Source organism: Athene cunicularia, assembly GCF_003259725.1.
Source record: "Athene cunicularia isolate RWA chromosome 10 unlocalized genomic scaffold, athCun1 chr10_part1, whole genome shotgun sequence".
Lineage (NCBI taxonomy): Eukaryota > Metazoa > Chordata > Aves > Strigiformes > Strigidae > Athene > Athene cunicularia.
The window spans coordinates 17,112,791-17,135,904 of record NW_020799112.1 but is presented as its reverse complement, the minus strand read 5'-3'; the positions used below and the strand labels follow the sequence as shown (position 1 = coordinate 17,135,904).

Below are 23,114 nucleotides of genomic sequence, written 5' to 3'. Positions count from 1 at the left end.
AAAAAAAAAAAAAAAAAAAAAAGCAAAAGGTTATTTTTCTCCCTTGGTCATTGCCAGAATATTTTTTTATTAACTCGCCTTTACACAGTTAATTGGCTCTTTGGTACCCAGACAAGTGTTACAGCAACAGACTGTAATGTCTCAAACATGAGCCTATGGGCAGGATGGAAAAACAAAGCTAGGAGAGAAGACTGCATTTATTTAGACATTTATGTGTTGTCCTCCCTTTTTCTACTTGTTCTTTCTTTCTATCTTCCTGGCCTTCTTGCTTTTGTGACATCAGGGTCATGTTATCCCCATAGCAAGTTGGGAAATAGGCTATTATACTACAGTGTGTGCTGCGAAATGTGGGCCAGGGCAAAGGCTCCCAGAAAAACATACCAAAGGCCAGATGATGGATGGAAAGGTCTGTCTGTAACATCTGATGTGCTGAATCGTCTGTCTAGGGCAGAACCTTAATACCATGCCCTGCTTCTTGCATCATTCAAAGGCTTTCTAGCTTCTGCCGTTTTATTAGTTGCAAAGGGAATATAGTGCTGGGAAAATGAATTACATCTACTGTAAATATTTTGAAAAGACCAAGGCATCGGCTAGGGTACGTCAGAATCGGTGGAGTCACATCAGTTTATGCCAGAGAGACTCTGGCCCTTTCTCTGTTAGAACTGATGCAGAAAAAAAAAATGCTTCTTGAAGAAAATCCCTAAAGACTGTATTCTCTTAATCTTCCACTTGAAAATCCCATTTCACAGTCAAGAGGCCAGAAAAGCTAAATATTTAAATTCATTATTGTACTGTTAGATTTTTTTCTTTTTTTTTTTTTTTTTTTTTTAAATTCAAGCAGAGGATCAGGGACCAAAGGAAGCATGAATAGAGAAGTTTCTAGAACTGAGTGGAGCAATGAAGTCAGATCAGCTTGGATCCAATGTTTCCATAAAGAGTCAGCCCTTCCCTTTTATAGTTTATTCTAGATGCTGTTTCAGCCCTGCTACCAGCCCATCTGGCTGGTAACTCTCGGTGCTTCCCGGGGTGTTGGTGTTGCAGGGAAGAGGTAATGGAATGCTTCTTGCAGCAGCTCTCAAACCCAGCAAGGACTGCTCTTCTCTGAAGAATAGGGGTTGATATTATCTCGTCCTGTCTGTTCTCCCTACAACTGGCATAATTTCAAACTTTGTAATGACAGGACCAGGCAGGCCATCTTCCACAGTGTCTGCTGTGTCAGTGCACAAGGTATCAGACACCGCTTATAATTTTTTTTGTTTGTTTTCTTTTCCTTTCAGGCCACCCAAAAATTGCTGATTTTGTGAGAAGCAGACTAAAACAGGAGATCCTGCTTGTTTATATGCTGGCAAGCTGGCTTTCCAGCTCTGTTCATACCAGACTACATGCACCTCATCTTGGAAGCTAAGTGGTCCAGGAGCTGGCTGGACAGATGTCATCCAGGTAATCCTGGGTGCTCTCGACACAGTGAGCAACACTCAATATGAGTGAACACTGGAACACAGAAACCAAATGCATTAAAAGACTGTTCATCTGCTCTCATCACTGCCAACCGTACATTAGAGAGGGAGAAAAAATTCTTTGCTATTTAGAATATATAATGAAAGGTGATACTTTGAAGATGATGTAGACATTAATGGATCAGACTAAGACATTCTTTCCCGGGTGCTATCTCACAATGCATAAGTTATGTGCTATAAGATTTTGATGCAGATTTTCTTTGCCTGGGTGTGCATGGCGATGAATTATTTGTTTCTACTGCTTTCCTGTACAATCAGCCAGGCAGAAGGAGAGAGATGGCTGGGAAGTCTATGAAATAATAGTCCTTAGTGGGAATGTCTCTACCTGCCTTTCTGCAGAGCAACATGCAGATGAATGAAGCTGCTGTTGCAACGCATGAAATGTGACTAAGGGCACAGAGAAGAAAAAGAAGAATGAGGCATTTAATAGGAAGTGGGGAGTAGCTGGGTGATGCCCTTTGCTGCAGATATGATTCCTTCATAGCTCTTGACTGTTGCTTTCTCATCCCCTCACTTTACTTGCTTTAAAGTATTCCATGGTCTTCTCTTTCCTCTTTTCCTGTCTTTGTCATTCCACACTCTTTCTTCCCTCTCCATTTCCCTTTTCCCAGATTATCTCCTGTCTATTTCCATTCTCTGTATGTCATGGCAGCAGCTTTTCTGTGAGAAAAAAAATGACTGGGAATAGGACTCCAGCAGCAAAGTGAGTTATCTGTGGCAGTAGGGTAGGCTGAGGTCAAAGGAGGACATGGCCGCTAAGGACTGTTACACGGGGCCCTATGTGACATATAGTGGCCATGTCTTGGCAGAATGCGAATGACCATCTGGTCGCCCAACTGTCTGAGGTAACTGCATAGTTCACATGGATGTAGCACTGACTGAGGTTTTTGCCCTGAATGTAATGAACCACTGAATAGCTGTTGATGAGTTCCTATTTAAGTCTTGTCTCAACCTTATTTCCTTCTACCTGTTATAACTTCTATACAGATGAAAGGCCAGCCCCTGCAGCTTTACATGTTAAATGTGCAACCATGCCACATACTGTTGGAAAGAAGTTGCCTAGAAGATGCAGTTATGAACTGAAACCCCTATCATCTGGTGCTGACCATATATCAATCATCGCAGTAAAAGTGGTAGGCAGCATCACAATCAAAGAACGTCCATCCTCTGCCCTTTTGGTGCACCAGTGGTGTAAAAACAGAGTATGGATGCTTCGGTTAAAAACAGAAATACCTACACAGGTACAAGGCAGCTTCTTGCATCTGGGGTCAACCTTTGCAATACTCCTCAGAAGAGGAGTACCCAGGATAGGAGGCTGTGGTCCCTTTGCACACACCTGCTAGCACTGTGCTATCAGTCATGGCAGAGGAGCAGTGACATTGGCTTGCAGTCCCACCTCAGTCAGCGTAGTACTATGGGCACCAAAACCTGTGCATACTTGGTTGAAAAGAATAATAAATGAAACCTGGTATCATCAGAATTTCAACCTTCTTAAATTCTCTAGTGTATTATGAGATCTGAGTTCCAGCTCAAAGTCTTTGCTACAGGTAGTGCAATAAGAACAATGTGTTTCTGTGGGGATTCTCTATAGTCTAATATAGGTTGTGCTCATGCTTCCCTCAATGGCTACAGCAACATTTTCTACTGAAGACTGAAGTGAAAGGAATTGATGTCAAAAATCCTCCTCTTGCCTCTCATTTCCTTATTTTAAGTAACACCTAGTTTCTCAGACTGTTCGTGATGGGACATAGGACTATTCTTTGAGATCCTACAGATTTTGGAATCAGGAAAACGTGACTAATACATATGCAGGTGTCCCAACATACTGTTTGATTTGCTCATGGTTTATTGCTTATGGTGAATCCCATGCAATCGGTGGAGTATGGCTCAGAGAGATACTTGGTTTTGACCAGAAGAGAGGAACTAGTATTTGGAATATTGATGTTCCTGGTTCCCCCTTAGCACTGGAGAAGAAATGCATAGGGAGCATTAAATCATGCGGCACTTTGAAACACTCTTCTCTCCTTCCAATATGACAGCAAAAATTAAGTTGTTCAGTTCTGTGAGAGCACCTTCAGAGTCATGCTTAGGGCTGCAGGCAGTGGGAAGCAGAATAGTGGAATATCCTCAGCAACACCACAGAAAAAATGGAATCAATTTTCTTGGACAAAGACAAGGATCCTTCAGCTCTGAGTCACACATCATGAATTTCTGAAGTGTCATATGGGGATGAAGAGAGTGAGTGTTATGCTGGGACTTGAAAAATGCTTGTTGACTCCTTTCTTAAAGAGAAAGGTTTTAAGCTTAAGCTCTCTAAGACACATGGCACAGGAAGGTTGTTCCGACAGGCTTGTGCCATATGGAAGATAGAGATCACTGCTTTCATAAATACAGGGCATAGCCTCAGCAACAGTAGTACAGGATAAGGTCAGTGTAGCTGTTACCAAAGTTCATCCTATTTAGCATGCTGAGATAAGGCTTTTTTAGAATCACCCACTGATCCATGACTCTGAAAGGTACGGAAGATTAGCAAATAGCATCTGAAGAGATTTGCATTGCTATTAGAGCTCTGGAGGGGGAATTTAATGTACCCCTTGTCCACAATGTCAGTAAGCAACCCAAATGCTGCTGTAAGGGACTGGGTTGCTGCCTAATTTATGTCACCATTAATCCAGGCTCCTGACACATCCTGTTCAGTGACACTAACGCTCCAGACTAAGAGTGGATTTATACCCTTAGCAGTTATATTTTATCTATGCAATGGCATTAGTTATGAGACTTACTCTGTTCCTCAGATCCCTATTTGAGCTGCTTGCCAGCTACAAAAGCAAATGATCTAAACTCACAGTCTGCAGTTTCATATGGGTATAGATCACCAAATTTACCAGACCACTGCATGTTTTGGAGGTATGTGAGCAAGGGGACTGTGGCAGCCAACACACCTAAGAAAGTGCTTCAGCTTTGTTAAGAGAAGTGGGGAGAGTCCACAGAGGCCGGCTCCTCCTTCACTCGCAGAAGGAAATCAGCAGAGTGCATATGGACTGTTTCCAAAAGGGAAGAGGCGGTATGGTTTTGCAGGTGACCGAGTGTATTTTGGGACTTGGGTCACTGTCACCTGTTTATGTTCTCTGTCAGGATGTAATGGAAAGTTGGCTTGGTTTTGTCTTCATTCTGGGACTTTGCCAGGGACTGAAACACCTCATATCCAGGACTTTGTCCTGCTGCGGTCTTTGCAATATTGGGCTGCATTCTCTGATCATTAGCAAGAAACTCAAGGAGTAAGGGGAGATTCTTATTTTCAATACCACTGTGCCACTGTATGTTTAGATACAGAAGTCTAGTTTTATCCAATTTCTGTTGAAGGTACGTAAAATACAATAGAACCTATAAGAAAGAAATATTTTAGGTGAAAGAATCTGTTCTTTCCCCTAAGCCACTATTTGCACAGGTAAAAGGCATATAATAAGGGAGGTGCCAAAGGACACAAACTGTATTAAAAGACATGTCATTCTTGTAGTGAGGTCTCTTTTACACATCACACCAACAGGTAGAGATAAAGTGGAAAAATTGGGGTATGTCACTGAAAATGAACTTCCTAAAGACATCAAAAATATATTGCTCAGACTGAAAAATTCAGTTCAGATCATTAGGGTTAACAGAGTGACTTCTTGATGAAAGGATAATGCTGTAACATGAGGCTTGTTAAGGCTTTTTACATCTCTAGGAAGAAGTGACACTTCTGGTGGTTTTAGAGCCATCACTATCTCCTTCCTGAATCAGAGAGAGAGAACATCTGCCTGTTGAACCTCCTGTGTCTTTCATAGCATTAATATAATTCATACTTGCATAGCTTGTGAGATCTCATAGTATCACTCTTTACAAATACACCTTATTATAGTGACAGTTTCTATTTTGCACTGAATACTCTATTGCAGGTAGAAAGCCCCAGCTGGGCTAGTCTGAATACACGAGTGGCCTAGCAGTCACTGATTTCAGCAGAACATCAATCGGCAGAGTGCAACAGCACAGCAGGGAAGCCAATACATTTCCATGCTGTTTATACAGAGTAGGAACACTGCAGGCTCATAGGCTCTGAAAAAGCCGAGTAAAATCCTGCGCTCCTGGGAAATACGAATCAATCTGTTTAGGAACTGCTGCAATGGGGAACGTTACAATATACGGCACCGAGTTGCCTACCTTGGTGAGTAACTTTCTTCTCATGTTGTTGCAGTTCTCATTTGCTGCGGCTTTGGACTGGACCATGCTGGTTATCACACGCGGAGGATCAGGTGGGCTGTCTTCTGTCTCTGATGTGCATGGCTGTTGTGTTCTAGGACAGCAGTCAAAATCCTCTTGACCCCAACTGGTAGAGATCTCAAAGGGATCAGGGCATTTCTCATCAGGACTTGAGCCATCGTCACTGGTTTTGGCATTGCAAAGTATAAGTGATCTTGAAATGGAGCGAAACTTTCTTGACTTCCTGTTCCCAGCGCTGCTCTTACGATCCATCTTCAGAGAGCTGGTGGTGCTGCTCTTTTTTCTATCATTCTCCCATTTATGCGGCATGATACTTTCAATAACTTTCTTCGCTTCTCTGGTGCTAAATATCCTCCAGGAAAGGAAATATAAAAAGTAAGTTGTAACATACCCCACTTTCTCCCACTTAATAACCTACACTACTGAAAAGCCCTAATGAATAAATCGAATCAACAGAGCCTTTCAGTCTGCTAACAGCCACGTGATATCTCATGACTTGCTAATTCTGTTTCTGTGCAGTGCTCTACTAAATTCTCCCTTACCTTTTCATTCTCTTCCCGTGCTCCCCAAGCACAACGGAGTGTTTTTAATAAATGTTTTTGATGCTTCCATTGTGCTGCTTCCTTTGGGCTTCTGCTGAATTTGCATGTTGAAATCCCAGATTGAAGAGGAAGATACTTTAAAAGCATTATTCTATCCTCCTAACATTATTTAGAAAGAGGAAGCTCATTCTGAAGTTTAATTCATGAAACCACGATAATTCAAAGAAGTTTAATCGAATTGTTGAGGTTAAGTTCACCACCTGGCACATCCGATTTGTAAGTGATTTAGCGAAAGTAGATCTTAGCCATGAGAGAGTAAGGAATGTCAGGCTGCTATAAAACCCCTACCTTCGCAGACCAGAACTCACTTAAGACTATGCATTTAACAGTAACAGAGAGATCCAGTGAAGCACTTAAGACGTGAATATCTGATTAGAGATTGAACTCTATAAAGGAGTACAGCTCCAATACATCAATCATAAAGTGTCCCATTACAGAAATGGTTTGTTTCAGCATATGAATCAGCATAAAAAATTAAGAGAAAAATGAAAGATATGCAATGCAATCAAAATGTGGCAAAAGCTGAAGCTTTTGTAAGATGAGTAACGAGCATGTTAAGATAACAAAGGGGACCTTTGTTAAACTATTTCCTTTTTATTTCAGAAAAAGTCTTCCAGCAATAATTTGGTAGGTATGTATCAGTGCTGAAATTTCAACAAGAAGAAGTCTAAATTAATTACTTTTTCTCAATTTTTATTATTATATTTATTACACAAACTTTTCTGTTGTCTTCATAGTACCTAACTGATAATGTATGCTGCTATTCTAGAGAAAATACCTATTGAAAGTAAAGGATTTTCATAGATCAAAGATTCTGTAGGTGTTATACATAAAATTGAAAATCAATGTCATTTGAAAAGCACTTCTGAAGCACACTATTGCGAGAAAAAGTTTGTGCATTGTGGCCTAAACTGGGTTGTTGTGTTTTGGGGGTATTTTTCCCTGCTTCTATGCACAATTAGGTAGGTAGGTACGTACATCGTACCTGAAACACCACTAGTGATAGAAAAATAGGAGGAGGCAGATTTTCTAAAGGCTCCTTACAGCCACAACAATAAACACAGACCTCAAGATCTGACCAACACAGATTCATATGATAAATCCAAATTAGCCTTATAGTAAATCTACAGGATTATTTTTCCTTCCCCCCCCCACCCCCAAAGAACCAAGAAAAATAAAAACAGATGATAAAACACTATGCCATCGAGTATCTGTCTAAAGGAGCTATATGGCATTGCTGGAGAAATACACAATCCAGTGTGAATCTGATATTTTTGGATTTCTAAAAAAAAAAAAAAAACAAAACCAACCCCAAAACATTGCACATAGCTTTTTCAGAAGCAGCAAAAAGGTCCCTTCATCTCCCAGGGAGAAGGATGTTTTATTTGTGCAGTCCTTTCTGGCATTTTTGATAGGTAATGTTCCTACAGCCTTCCATGGTAACTTATTTTCCATCATGCCAGTCCTAATATTGCTCTGCTCCCTGATGTCTCTCTTCCAAAACAAAACCTCTAACACTTCAGAAACTTGTGCCCTGAGTATTGGAACTCATCAGATTTCCTAGCAGGACGCCCTTCCAGGGCAAAATTGAAGTTTGAAAGTATCCAGAGAACATGTCAAATTCCACAAAGCTGTTGCATTTTCTGCCCCTCTCCTGTGTGTCTTTGGGATCCTCTCTGCTCCTGTGGGAGGGTCTGACCTCACTGGATAGGAACATTGGAACCAAAGCCACTGGGCTCCCAGCCTCCCCCCCACACTGGCATGAGGGAAGCTTTCAGGGTCAAACTGAACTAGATTATTCTCCATTCCCTTCAATACACAGAATGTTTTGCTTTTTTCTTTTTTTTTTTTTCAGAGTAGCCTCTCTTCTTACGGATAACAAGATTTGCAGCCATGACTGAATGAAGCCACTGTAGGGATGGAGGATCACCCAAGAGCACAGCCACACTCCCTTCCTGAACAAAAGGACATCTAAGCCTATGTGTAAGGACCCAGAGGCCAGAGGGGATGGGGTAAGGTATGACATAGATGAAGCTCCACTTTAACACATGGTCTTTGTGATTGAGGGTCTTATTTTTCTAGGCTAAACCTTCCCTCCTGCACTATTGAGAGAACCTGCTTTTCAGAGCCTCTATGCAGGAATGTATTTTGAAGTACAGAGATGAAAAGTGCTATCAATCATATTCAAACAATAATTTTGAGATTTGGAATAAGTATTTGGTGGTGGTGTAATTCAGCATCAAAAATTTGCAATTTTTGGTAAGCTTTTTTGTTGACTACTTTAGTTAAGACTGGCACATCCATACTAATATATAAAGACTTTCAAGGTATGGATATTTGTTTGTTTCTTTTAAAAATTAGACTTTTTTGTGTTTTGGTAACCCTAAAACTCTAGTCTACCATAATATGTACATATCTAATTGCAATTTTTGAGTTAGGAAATCCCTGTTAGTGCCCCCAGTGTATTAGGAAATTAATCTTGTAAAGCTTCATGTTGCTTTTCATGTATGTCTGAAGGTAGGTAAAAATGCAATCTGGTGCATTAGACCAGAATATTGAGTTGAAAAAGCAATAGGATGGCTAGGGTGAGGGGAACTTCTGCAAGTACCTCCCTTCAGCACCTGGGTAGGAAGCAAGAGAGCTGCTTGCTGCAGGTGTGCTGAATGCAATCGGAATCTCAGCAATGAGCCCAAGTTGCACTTTCAGAACCTAAACAATCTTGCCTATGGGGTAAAATTAGAAGAAATAGCACTTTTCTTTCAAAGATTTCAATGTTGTACAAACATTAACTGAAGTCCTACTTCCCCAAAGAGAAAGAATTTTAAAAGAGCTGTTAAGCACGTAGGTAAGCAGAAGACTTGATAGCTTAATGGTCAAAATACAGCTCTCTGGAGACTGGCATGCTGGAATGAAGGATGGAGAGATGCAGGCGCACTTTCTTGCTCTGCCTGAAGCTGCTGAGCTTGAGAAGGGAGCACTACCACCAGTACTAAATGCTCCAAGAGGTGCCTTTCAGACTATGCTAAGCATCTGGGATGCAGGCAACGCACAGAAACACCTGTTGAAACAGTGAGGGAAACATTGTTCTAATTGCATCCTGCCATCCCACCCCCACTTCAATGCCCCTGAGGAATTTTACCTTATGCACAGGGAACACATCTTTTGCCCTGTTGCATCAGCTATTTCCTCCTCCCCCACACCCACCAGAGCTCCATTCTCTCAAAGACCAAGTTTAGCCCTGAATGACTTACCTAATATCTCAAAGCAAGCCAGTGGCTGAGGTGAAAATAAACCCAGTAGACCTGAAGACTTCCAGTTAAATGCTTGCTCTTGCTCTACTAGATCACAGCCCAAGTCTTAACTAAGGCAATATCCTTTCCAGAGCTGCTGATTCAGGGTTGCATAAATGACAGAAATATAGGAGGTACCAAAACCATAGTCTATAAGTTTTCCAATAAAAATATCCAGCAATGTTATTTTACACAGAAAACAATATCACAAATGCCCAAGAAGCTTTATGATTCTTTGGTATCTTCCATCAAAATTAATTCAAGGTATTGGTGGCATGAAAAATCACTTCAAAGTCAATCCTCCAAACCATTCATCTCTTCCTCCAGTGCACTCACTGCTTGTCATTTTCTCTTGCCATTCTTATACCTCCAGCATGCCTGATGGAAGTTGTCTGTGGTTTGTAATACAAACCAAATGTTCCTTCTCTGTTTCTTTTTTCTTTTCCCCAGGCTTTATTTTTCCAGCTTTAAGTCTAAAAAGCCCTAACTCAGTCTGTCTTCTGCAAACAAAATACATGATTTGAGCTGTGCCCATTTGGTTCAAATTTTTGGTTGGATATTAAACCGAGCATTTACAAGATGCAAATAATTTGGTGTAGCTCCCAGATTGAAGGCGAATGCTCTGCTGTTAACCAGACAGTAGGAAAGATAGAACTTTTCTTTACTAGCAAGAACAAGATGAGTTTTCCATTACCAAGTGCTAACAGCATGATATCTTGCATCCCATTTTAATCAAGATCTTGTGATCTTTGTCAGATTCATTACTGAGCAGTACTATTAGTACTGAACTGTAGCAGATGTCTAGGATTTCCAGGCAGTAGGAAGAGCTAGAGATTTGGAAGTTTTCTTATAAAGAGTAAGAAACTCTTGAAGAGTTGAATTTACTGTTTAAAAAAAAATTAAAATACCTAATTGTAAAATACAAATTCAAAAGGAGGAACTTACAACAGCGAGGCAGACAAACCTGACTCCTGCAGAAGGCTGTTCCTCTTCATAGGCCTGGCAAAAAAAGACAGAGTGAATAATTGAAAACACACTCTCATGATGTCACGTGACTCGGTTTCAGTAATTCTGCTCAGTACATTGGAACGGAGCTATTGTTTCCTAATTGAAGAAAATGTCAGCAAGGATAGATAAACAAAAGCAATGGGATGCAGTATTGGGGAAACTGTTTCCAGCAGGCTCCCAGCTACCCAGAGAAGGCAAGACCATTTAAGGAGTTTATCATTTGTTTTTACCCATCGCTCTCTGGTCCTAGGATTGATGGGGTTCAGGCGTGTTGAGGGGGGAAGTGTGGGGAGAAGCCAGAATCCATGCTAATCAAGTGCAGGGTTTCCTGCTGGAGGTTGAGATGGCAAGCGTGTTTCTTGTAATGTAATTTTTAGTAGATTTTTTAAAATATTAAGCTAGTAAGAATTTCATAGGCTACTTCTGCTCCAGAAGCAAAACATAAATACTCTCCCCTCTATGCACTAGACTGCAACTTTGTGGTCCGACCTGTTCAAGGACTCAGAAAACTGTTGCCTTTTCCACAGAGCATCAGGAAATTAGAACTATGCCACAGATTCCCCATTGCCTCAATAACACCTTCCATTTGCTGCAAAGTAAATGGTTCGCAGTCTATTCTACTATTGTGGTGATTCCCCCCACGCAACACTGCTTGAGTTGCATCCACCATCAGTTGTGGGAGCAGGCAGCCACCTTGCTGCCACATCCCTCGTCACGCTTAGTGTCTTTCATTCATCACACAGATCAATGTGTCAGTCCCCAGCTGTCAATCCTCAGTTCTGCTCACACTGACAAATAACAACTTTGCTGCAGAAACCTACTTTCTCTCAATGAATTTGTGTGATAAGATACATAGGGAGTTTGTAGCTTTTAAATAATGTTCCACAAAAGAAAGAATTGTCTCTGAAACAGTTAATGTTAGTTTATTGTAATAGTGAGGTTTCTTTGGAATGTTGTCACAAACTATATATCCTGTACTTTTCAGGAAAAAATAAACAGAAACCTGAATTTTACACCTGGTTCTGTCTGGTCATGGAAATGGTCAACAAGAGAGTGCTTGGACACCTGCTGCCCTCTGTCTTCTGTGGCTTGAAGGTCCTGGTTTTACTGGTCTGTCACTAAACTCACAAAAGAGAGAGAGAAATTATAAACTGTGAAGACAAGCATCTGCCCCATGAGAATGATGCGTGTACTGGGAGAAAAAGCGAAGATGAACTCTCTGCTCTGTACAGTGTCTACAGGAGACCCAAAACACTCTGTCCCTGATGATACAATTGTGGATAATTTATATTTTAAATGTTTACAAAAAGAAGAGAATTTAATATTGTTTTCCCAACAATTAAGTTTTCAGGATATTAGTTCCCCAAAGGAAATGGGTTGTAAAGGACACAGTTTTAACCTAGATCACTGGATAACAAAAAACACGGAACATTACCCAACTCTTTTAAACTCTAATCTTGTAGAAGAACCAGGATTTGACACTGAGTAGTGAACAACAGTTATCAAGTAGCTTTCCTGGAAAGGAGGAGAAAGGGGGAGCTGACTTGTGCTTTGGCAAAGAGTTTCTCACTGTATTTGAATAGAGAAGGACCATGGCCTTGTACATAATATGATTTGATAGTGCTAGTACTGTAAAAATGAAATATCAGTGAGGAAGCAAAGCTACATAATGTTTACCACTTAACTGTCTTACACTGTAACACACACATGTTTTTGTTTAGCAACAGAGAACTCATTCACACAAAATCTCAACAGCCCCTGAGTTTTGATCCAAACTGATTGAGCTGGAAGCTCAAAAGCGTTGGAAAGCTTTTTTCATTTCTTCCCATTGTCACATGCTATTGCATTTCCTGACTATGGGCTGAATACCATAGTCCCTAAGCCACTGGGAGTTTTGTTCATTCAGAATCTGGACTTCTGCCAGGGCCAGCAGCAGAAACATAAATATCACAAGGAGGGGCTGTTTTTTCATGTTGTTTCACTCTAACCTTTTGCAGTTTTTTCCATCTTCTCTGTACAGTAATTGTTCCGTGCCCAGTGGTGAACAGAAAAGCAGGTTTTTAGAAGCCATAAGGAAAAGGAGAGCGAGAGAGAGAATCTCTGCTGTGCCTGCCATGTTGCTCTAATGGTATGCTTTGATATTGGATACTGTGGTCAATCTTCATTACTTAGCTCAAAGGTATTGTACCAGGAAAAGGGCAATGAACGCTGATCAGAGGCTGGAATTTTGTATTAAAAGATTAAAATTATGTGGACTGTCCTTTGCAGAAAGGAGATGCATTGATAAAGGTTCATGAGATAATAGGTACTATAAGGAAAATCAGCTGGATTTCTTTACTGCCTTCTCATGTGAGGGCCAGGAAAAGAGGAATGCAGTAAAATGAAGAGAGTTCAAACAAATAAAAGGAAATGAAACCTAAAGCATAATTAATGTGTGGAACAAGAAGATAGCAGAAATCATGAGCACTTTGAAGTTAGCTGGTTTGCCTTTGATTTCAGTGGGACAGAGATTTCACCCCAAGAGGTAAGTTCATGAAAATAGCATCTGCAGTTAAAGGGAATAGCATACAGAAGGGGCAGCAAGTCTTGCTTCAGAATAAAAGTCAAACAGTACCATCCACAGGTAGAGTGATACTTCTGCTGTGGGACAGGGTCCGAGTTACCATAAAATGGAGTAACTTTTCTGATGTTTGGAGTCAGTGTCTATTGGAGTTGGGAAAAGGAAATACAGGAGCCACTGAATTTCATTTTTTTCTGACAGGTTTTCATTTTTGCCTGACTAAAATCAGGATGTGTCTGGAACCATAGCAGGTACAGGAGCTGATCCCTCTTTTCCCCAAATTATTTTCCATATCCAAAGTTTTGGATTCTAGAGGACAAATATGCAGACTATTCAGTACTAAATATTTGCCTGTTGCTACTGGTGATAACCTTTTCCAAAAAGGAGCATATAAATTTAAAGAGAACATTAGTACTGGGCAAAGCACATCTAAGTAATGATGGAACTTATCCTGAGCCCTGATCTCCACCCAACTCCAAATACCTCTTGTGTTAATAGGAAAGCAAGCCAATAATTTGAAGTGTTCTAGTTTTTGTCCTGTCTTTACATTGCTCAGCAAACTGATGAATTACTTTTGCCTTAAACACAGTCACAATTTTCATATTTTGCCATATTTCAGAGAACAGTTATGTTGCACAGGACAATCTATCCCCTCATTGCTGCTAAGCCAGGACTGGATTAGTCATCTCTGTCTTGGGTTTCACAACTTTCACTCTGCCCTTCCAATCCATCAAAACATAGCAACATGGCATGTTGAGTCACGCTATAAACACAGTTAATTTAGTATCCTTTTCCATCAATGGCTAATAGCAATTGCTTCAAAGGGAATACCTTGTAAAAAAAAAACAAAACCAAAACCCAACAACAAACAAAACAACAACAAAAAAAACCCAACACAACAAACCAAAACAAAACCAAAAAACCCCCAAAACAAGAATCAAGAGAGCTTGCTTTCAGGATGTTTCTTCTGAGTTCCTTTATTGGTAAGAGTAGGCTGGCACTCTGAGGTTTGTATATGTATTCCAGAGTTGTTGGAGCTTTTTACATTATGACTGGATAGTCTTGTTTCAGCAGAAGATACAGCTGACCCATAATGGATAAGTATTGCATTATGTCAAATTAAGTAAATCTCTTTCTAATTCCTTTTGTCACTTAGTACCTAACTTTTGCCAGGAAGCACAAAGAATTTTGGTTTTTTTCTTCTACAGATGAAATGAATCCTGCGTAATGTAACTAATTTATCCATTTCTGGCTCCCATTAAGCTTTTGATTTCAAGAGTATCCAGAGGCAATGAGTTTCATGTGTTACATAAAAATGTACTTGTAATTGTTTTAAGTTCACTGCCTTTAAGACTTGTTCAGTTCTTGTACTAGGAAAAATATCCTGATCTTCAAGTCTCTGTAGAATTCTTTTCTCATTGATCTCTGTACTGATGTCATCCTCTATCTTCTACATACTTTTATCTTTTCTTCTTCTGCCCCTCCTTTCTCTCAGCTTCATGCTGCTTTCATATGTTTGGATCTCCTCCTTTTTCTTCAGATCCTTTTTTTTTAAATCCAATTCCATTCGTGAACTTTATTACCTGATTCTTTCATAATGATATCCAGCTCTGCAGCCTTCTAGACTATTTCCCAGTAAATTGCCTTCCTGTGAGTTAATAAAAGTTCCTAGAGCTTGTCTTTCCCAATACATTTGTGTTGCATGACATGTACTCATCCTCTGCGTGATTACTAACCTTATTCTGGTGTCCTTACTTGCCGCAGTGCCTTAGAAGTAAGCTGTAAAATACTGCTTAAATTGTTCCATGGAAGAGGGTCTAATACTAAGTGAACACCCATCAAAAAGGATTTTTACCTCTTCTTGAGGACATATCCTGGAACTCTATGAAGAATATGTCACTGTGTGTATATATATATACTTATATATATATATATATATATATATATATATAGTGTTTTGCTTACAGAAAAAGTAGCCTATGTGATCTACATAAGTATTGTGTTGTGAGCGTGTGATTGAAAAACGACAGCACCCTCAGTGTAAAGAGCACTGACTGTAGCCATGGTGTGGTATCCGAGTCACAGAAAGAATGGTAACCTTTTAATAAAGTGCTGTGGGTTGTCTTTGTTATTTTAACATCTTTGCACTGCGCATATAGACTATGTGTAAGAGATTATGTTGGGCTTAGAGAAACATTATGAAATATTTGTGTCAACTATGAAGTTGTTAAATAACTGGTACTGAAGAAAAGGTCCATCTTTTTTTCTTTTCCTTTTTTTTTCTTTTTTTTTAAAAAAAAGCTGTTGACCGATGCACAGTTTATAACTTACTGTAGCACCAGAGTAGTAAAAACATTGTGTGAGCTCCCCTGTATGGCATCATTCTAATTTAAAACAAATATTTCAGAAAGTTATGACTTTACCTCTTCTTTCCACATTTCCAGTCACATAATGTTCCTTTTTCATCTGACTTTGCAGTCTTTTTGATTTATATTCCCCTGAACTGTATGCTGACATAAGGGGCCCTTTAGGTTGAATGAAAGGAGAATTATCAATTGTCAAAGCTATGATTTATCAGGAAAAAAGGGTAAAAGAAAAATGAACTTACTCTACCTGCAAAAATCATATGAAAAATGTCTCCATATTTTTCATTAATTCAGTATAAAATGTGTATTTAGATCTGTCTGTTTTCACATTTTATTGTGAGTCCGTGTTGGATTCTGTCATGTTTGTTGCTACTGTCTTCTCCTTTACTCCTTCCGCAGCCAGATATGAATGGAAGTACTGTAAAGGTGAATAGATTTAGTCCATCTGATAGATTGTTCCACTGGTTAGTTACCATTATTTTAAACATTGCTGTGTCCCGACACTCATTTGCTTTTATTTCTGTATCTGTCCAAAAGAGCTTGACTATTACTGTTATGGCCGTAATCACTTCCCAGCATTGTTTGTGAAGATCACTAAGGGGGACCGTGAAGTGAGAGGGTGTCTTGGAACTTTAGTGCATGACCTAATATTTGATTGCTTTGGGGTTTTTGTGATGATCTCAGTTTAAACATTGGAAAATTAACTGTTAAATCCACAGTGTCTGTAGTCCAGGCCTACCAGTTAGTAAGTGATTAAGCTCTATGGTATTAGGGTGGTATGATACCTTAATCCCTAAGAAATTGGTATAACTCAGATGACAGGTACTATATTTATTTTGCAGATGATGGAGGGGACAAAAGCAGCTATAGGATTGGATTGTGTGACAGATCGCCTCCAGACACATGACTGGCTTGTGAATAGACTATCCGGGAAGGCTCTCTGGGTATGCACAAAAAGCTGGTATGTCTGTGAATGTGTAAAACAGCTCACACAATGCCCTGTACTGCGGTAGGCTTGGTCCTGAGGGCAGCCACTGGAGCAGAGATGTGCTCAGGGAGGTCAAATTTTCTAGTGTCCTTTCCCTATGTATGTTCATTTTTGATCCAGAGAATATCTAATCATCTCTCCAGAATAATTAATACTACATCCTTTCTCTCAGTTTGGATTTCCCAAAAGAAACAGCCTCTTCTGGAATTTAAGGCCCAAGTAATTGTCCAAAATCGTGTTCTAAGACAACCACCAACATAACCCAGGATTTCCTTTCTGGTTCCTTCCTTCTTCTTCAACATCTTTTAAACTGATTATAAATATTGTCTTCTAATTTATGGAGTGAATCTTAAAAAGACTTGACTCAAATAAACATTCAAGAGGTAAGAATACCCAGACCTTTGGAGGGTTGCATAAAAGAACGGGAGTTTTAAAGTTGTTTTCTTCCTATTTTTGGCAAAAATGGAGGACCCTAAATGCGTAAAATGAGTAGAGGAAAAAAATTATGATTTTGACAATTATCAGTTTAGACTCAGCATTAATCTTGGGCAAAGGTGTAAACTACCTATAACGGAACCTGACCAGTCACGTCTAATACACACCACTCACTATAAAGCAGTAACAATCTGCCCCAGCTCATGTTTTGAAAGAGCACTGTATTGGATCTGGAGATCTCCCTCCAGCTCTGATAGCGACCTGCTGTTTTGACCTTAGATAACTTTACTTTCCCTCACTTCACTCCTTGTCCTCATCAGTGAAAATGGGTTGTGGCTGTTGCCTTCTTTCTTGGATGTGGGGGGGCGCGGATTTCTCTGATGAAAAGAACTATAAGATAATTAAATGGTGTTTTTTTAATGGGACAATGAACAAAACAGTTAACAACTCAGAAAACAATAAGAATTTGCTGGTGTCAAGTAATGATATCCTACACCAACCCGTCTCAGATTATACTGAATCTATCACATATAAAGTTTATTCCATATCATAAAGCACGCAAGTTATTTTACAGCGTACAGTATGTGTCATGTTGTAACATAGACAGCAGAAATACCCCAACAGTACTAGGCAAATAAAAGCAGCAGATCACATCCCTGGTGCTCTCTAACAGCGAAGAGCTGTGAAAGTGCTGAAGCTGCCCTCATCTGTTGGGTCACTCCTTCAGCATAAACTGAAGCAATTTGACAGCCCCACAGCTTTCTGTCAGCCCAGGCTGGTACAGTGGGGGAAGAGGGGTGTATTTTGTCCCCACCTCCACCCCGACGGCAATCCCTCGCAGAGGAGCGGCGAGGGGTGCACCAGAAGCCTCTGTGCTGGCTGCATCTCCCAAGGGGCTGCTGGCCAGGAGGTGTGTGCTCAGCTCGGAGCATACCAGCTCCATGACAAACGAGGTTACGCTGGCGGTATGGGTAATATATCCTACTACGTGTGTGCTGTACTAGCCTGCACACTTTTCCTCTAGGCTTGTATGAATCAGTTGCTAATGAGGCTCATAATAAAGGATACTATTAAGTGAACACTGCAGTAATAATGCTGGCGAGGTTTCGAGACTACAGATGTTATTTATAGTATATGACTAAACAAATACGTATTGCCTTTGAGGCTGAGACTCTGGAGCAATTTACTGATTTCCTGTATAGGCTAGTTCATACAGAGATTCAAGTAAATACTGCGTTTGGATATCTTGCTTGGAACTATGCTCTGAAACTGTAGTAGATAATTATATCAATGTTTAATTTTAAAATGGTTTGGAAATGTGGATGTGTTTTCAGAGGATTAGATACTACCCCTATCTAGCTCTTACAGAGAAATGCATTTTTTTTGGGCATTGTTTCTTTAAAGAAAAATAAGGTATTTAAAGAATATAGCCTGCAGTTACATAGCAGAAATGAGTAGAAAGGTTAGAAACAATTCTGGAAAAAAATAGACTTACCAAAATCTGAAAAAACTTTAAAATCCCATATCTTCTCCTTTTCATCTGTTTTTTAAATTAAATAGTTTCTCTTATTTATGAAGATTAATTATCAATGAGAGAGATTTTGTTGATTTAAAATGCTTTTGAGTAATGAATCATTTGATTTGTGATTTTGTTCCTTTTCTGTCTCTTATACTATTGCAGGTTTAGAGAGGCCTTCAAACATGAAGAAAGCTACAAACTCACAAATGTCTCTGGTCCACACTGCTGGCTTTTATATGTGTCAGGAGAAATAGGATAAATATTATACAGCCAACTAAAAGCATCCTAAATGAAGGTACTTCTACGTAAAGCATCTCTGGTTTAAGTCATAATGCTGATTACTGAATAACAATAATTTACTTCAAATTTCTCATATAATTAAAAAAACAGCAATGACAGTGAATAGACAGACAAAAACATACTTTGTGAAATATCTCTGGTTTAACCTATTTTCTCTTTTAAATTCTGAAATTAAAACAGTTGAAAATGATACATACTGACATGTAAAAAGCTGTATGATGCCTAATAATTAGCTATAAAAATATCACTTACCATTGCCAAGTATCTTCTTAGTTAAGTCCACTTTTATCGTGCCTTTTTGGATATGAAATATGCAGTAGAGTCAATTCCCGGTGTGTAAAATACTTGACAAAATAATAAATGCAGTGTAACTCCACAGTGTTTGGATATTTGACTGTAACTCCTAAGCATTCAAAGTGACTACTCAATATAACAACTTTTCCTCTGCAGAAAATGCCTTGCTATTTGCCAGCAAATCTTTAATGCTTTAGATTGGGTATTTCCAACTACCGCCCTACTTGCTAGGCAGATGTGTATAAAAGAGATGTTATTTCACTGAATCAACCACTGAGATCGTAACCCTTTTCCTGTACCACAAACAGAAACGTAAAACCTCAGACTTTCCTTTTGGACTTTTACTGACTTGTGTCTGTTGTAAGAAAGCAAAACACAACTAGTCCAAGGGCTAATATATGGAAAATGTGTTAAAATGTTTTAGATCATCTCATTGCTTCTCATTCCTGCAATTCATTGGTTAACTGGCTCATTCTGTGTTTATGTAGTTGCATGGTACAAATACAACACCTAAACTTCTTGCCCAAAGTTTAAATGATTCATTTATTACTTTTTACACCACCACCACCCCCCTAAAAAAAAAAAAAAAAAAAAGAAAACACACAGTGCTCATTTAACCCAAGTGAGTGAAAACGCCTTTCATAAAGTCTGCAAGGGCTTTGGGAGTTTTTTTTTTTTTGGTGAATAAAGTCTGTGTAGTGGAGGGAAGAGTTTTGTCTGAGGATGGCAGAAATCAAGCTAAAGCAAACAGACACAAACCACGATCCTTTTGCTGTGTGAAAATAAGATAATAGTAAAGGAGGTGCAAATGTTATTCGTATCAGATCACTTGACAGGGATTCAGTGTTTTGGGGAAGTGAGTGGAGGCAGGAGGAGAGAGGAGGTATTTTTGTGACGGTTTGTAACACTCTGTTAGTGCTTTGCCCTCTGAAATTGTACCATTGGCCAACATTTATGTATGTCTTTTTGTGATAATTACCCTAAATAGGTAATATGTAGGGTTTCCATCTTCTGGTTACTTATAAATATCAGTTAACTAAATGTTACAGCCACAGTGGGGAAAGCACACGCAAAGTCACAAGTGAGGGCTATACCGAAGTGGAAAACAGGACTGAGTAACAAAATTTCTTCTGTTCCTTTTTCTATATTGCAAAGAACGGGGCTACATGATAAGTCACTATTTTACAGGTTATACCACCCTGATTTCTGACACTGGCTGCAGATCCAGTCACTGTTAGAAAGAGGGATTACAATGGGTAACCCTTGTTCTCCTGCCTGTGTTCCAGCCATTATACAAGTACTCCTAGCACAACTCTGATGGGACAGTGTTTGCTTTCGTTCATCATCCTCTCCAGATGGGTATTAGACTTAATCAAATTCTAGCCCTAACAGCTTGTTTCAGGACCACAGCTGGAATCAGCATGTCTAGACTAGTTCTGATTTATTCCTGGCTCTCAGACCTAGATGTGTGCTACTATTCCATATGCTTCCTGTTAGAGAGGTAATAATGCCATTTCACAGCATAACATTAATTTTTCTCTTTTCCTCCCCTTTTTATTGTAATTAGAATTTATTTTACTTATGTGGGAAAATGTCCTGCCCCTGCTCTGGACTAGACTACTGCCAGTTCTGCTGGAGCAGAGCAAACTTCCAGACAAACAAAATAAAGTTCACAAAGGAAACAGTTAAATTTTCGGACTGCGTTCACTGTCACAGAAAATGCTAAACACATTTGTAAGTTATATAAAACTGCATCAATTCATATTTTCCCCTTCTGGTTTCAGAGCCCAGAACAGTAAAAGGACCTTGTGACATCTCTAGGCTCTCAAGAGTTTAGTAATAAAAATAAAAATCCTCAGCAGAAAACAACACTCCACACCCTCCCACTGCTGGGCAAACGAGTTTCCCATTTTCCTCACTTACCCTCAGACTAAATAATGTTAAATTTACAAATCTGACATCTATTTATAGCAAACACTCTACCCTAGGAACCACAGAGGCTGGTACATATCATTGTCCATAATCCACAGGACAGCTTTCAGCTTGGCATGTCAAGTAAATAGGACAGAAATCTTCTGTCTTAATTAATATCTAAGCAATATATGCACTGAGCCATGCTATAGCCTTAAACTGGGTGATGTGCTTGTGTGTGGGGGTGTTTCTCTGCTGTAAATCAACCTCTGATTTTAGTTTTTCTTGTTTACCATGAATAGTAATTGATAATGTCAACAGCATCCTGCACTTCTATCAGCGGTCTGCGGAATCTGGGGAAGTGGCCCTCTGTATAGGCACTGCAGGGGAGGCAAATTAAGAGATGTCCAGCAGTGCTGATAATCCTGACAGCAGACGCTGAAGGAACTAAACTGGTGAGCTATGCCTGTTGTGAGGGGAAAGTAGGCTAAAAAGCTGTGAGAGGAGCAGTGGGGTAACTGGTGTGAGACTGGAAGCAGCAGAGGGTAGTTCAGATGTGTAAGTGCAGGTCATGAGGGGAAGGAAGGGGTTAAAGCAGGCAAGGTCTCAGGTTAGGGTACTAGGCTGGATTTGAAGAAGTTGGTAAGGATTCAATAGAAGGTGCTGGATATAGGCATCAGCTGAGCCTAAGCTGGATAAGATGTGGTGCTGGATTGGACCCTGCAGACTGGGCTCGGGGGAGAGCAGAGAAGAGGTTCAGCGAGGAGCTGACCTCTTCCCTTTTTCTCTAGAGCATCAGGGAATTTACATTCAGGCCTTGTGCTCAGAAGCAGCTCATCCACAGTCTGTATGCCACTCTTCATCCATTCATCTCAGTACATATGACAAATGTCAGTGGCTCCCACTATCCTTGTTTACAAACTGATGAGCTGAGGAGCAAAGAAGCTGTCTAGAGAAAAAAGAAAAAACTTAAATTGAAGGCTGTCAAAATTATGACACCTCTAAAAATCTTTAGAGAAGTTTATCTATGCCCCTAAATCCCTTTTAACTCCTTTCCCAGGTGATTCCTAGTTCTTTTCAGATAATGAAAGCAAAATAAGCTAATCTTAAAATGAAGAATATTTTACTGATATATTTGATGGCCTTGTTAGTATTTCCAGTATTATTCTCCAATCCATCTCTAATATAGCCTGACATCTTGTTTGCTTTTTTGACCACTACTGTGCACTGAGTAGAAGTTTCCACTAAGCTGTCCACAGTAACGCCTAGTTCTTTTTCTTGAGTGATTTTGCAAACCATCAGTGTATATGAATAGTTCAAACTGTTCCTTTCAATACACATCACCTCACACTTACCTACATAGATTTCAGCTGCCATCTTGTCCAGTTCCTTCCTTTAGGGTTATTTTTGGGTTTGTTTTTTAAATTGTGGTTTTTCTAAACAATCACATATAATTTCCCAATGATGCTGTCTCTGCTATTGTACGCTTGCTTTCCACATGAATAGTAAATATATTAAATTAACCCCAGTTTTGGTGTAGGTCTTGGGCTCTCTCCTTCCCAGCTGAAACTAACCATTAACTAGTATTTTCTATTCAGTCTTCACTATTTTGGGTCATATTATATTTCTTAGTGCTCAACTATTCTTTACCCTTAAACACCTTATTCCATTGAAAGTATACAGGAAGGTTATACCTCTAAACTTTTATCCACTATTCTAATGTCTTTATTGAAGAATTTAATGGCAATTGGTTATTAAAACTCTGTATGGACAAGTACAGCCAGAGTAGCTATAGTCAAAGCTAGCATTTACAGTACACCAGCAGAATGGCAGGAGAAAGAAAATCATAATCTCAGCGCTCTAGAAGAGTCCTTCCAGGCTCCCAAGAGCAGTGTTCAATAATTCACCAACAGCTGAATTCAGTAAAGCAGCTCTCAAGTGTTCTCAGCCTAAATACTGAGGCCAAGCACATTCTGTGCATCCAATCTCACTTAACCATTTTCCCTCCCTGTTTCCTTGACTCTGGGGGAACAGCTTGTGCTGGTCTCAGACAGCTCAAGCAAAGAG

General features: G+C 39.7%; 1 protein-coding gene across 4 annotated transcripts in view; it reads right to left on the bottom strand.

The window, feature by feature from the left end:
• Positions 1–19,501, bottom strand: part of IL16 (interleukin 16) — a 46,674-nt gene extending 27,173 nt beyond the window's left edge. Inside the window, exons 1-3 of one of the 4 annotated variants that reach the window (XM_026856207.1) lie at positions 19,095–19,501; positions 10,612–10,665; positions 5,715–6,126 (exon numbers count right to left, since the gene is read on the bottom strand). In XM_026856207.1, coding sequence (XP_026712008.1) covers positions 5,715–6,126; positions 10,612–10,661 — 462 coding nt within the window. In that variant the 5' untranslated portion in view covers positions 10,662–10,665; positions 19,095–19,501. Of the gene's footprint in view, positions 1–5,714; positions 6,127–9,627; positions 9,702–10,611; positions 10,673–19,094 lie in introns of those variants that run through there. The other 3 variants (XM_026856208.1, XM_026856209.1, XM_026856210.1) reach the window with 3 other exon arrangements.
• Between the last annotated feature and the right edge of the window lie 3,613 nt (positions 19,502–23,114).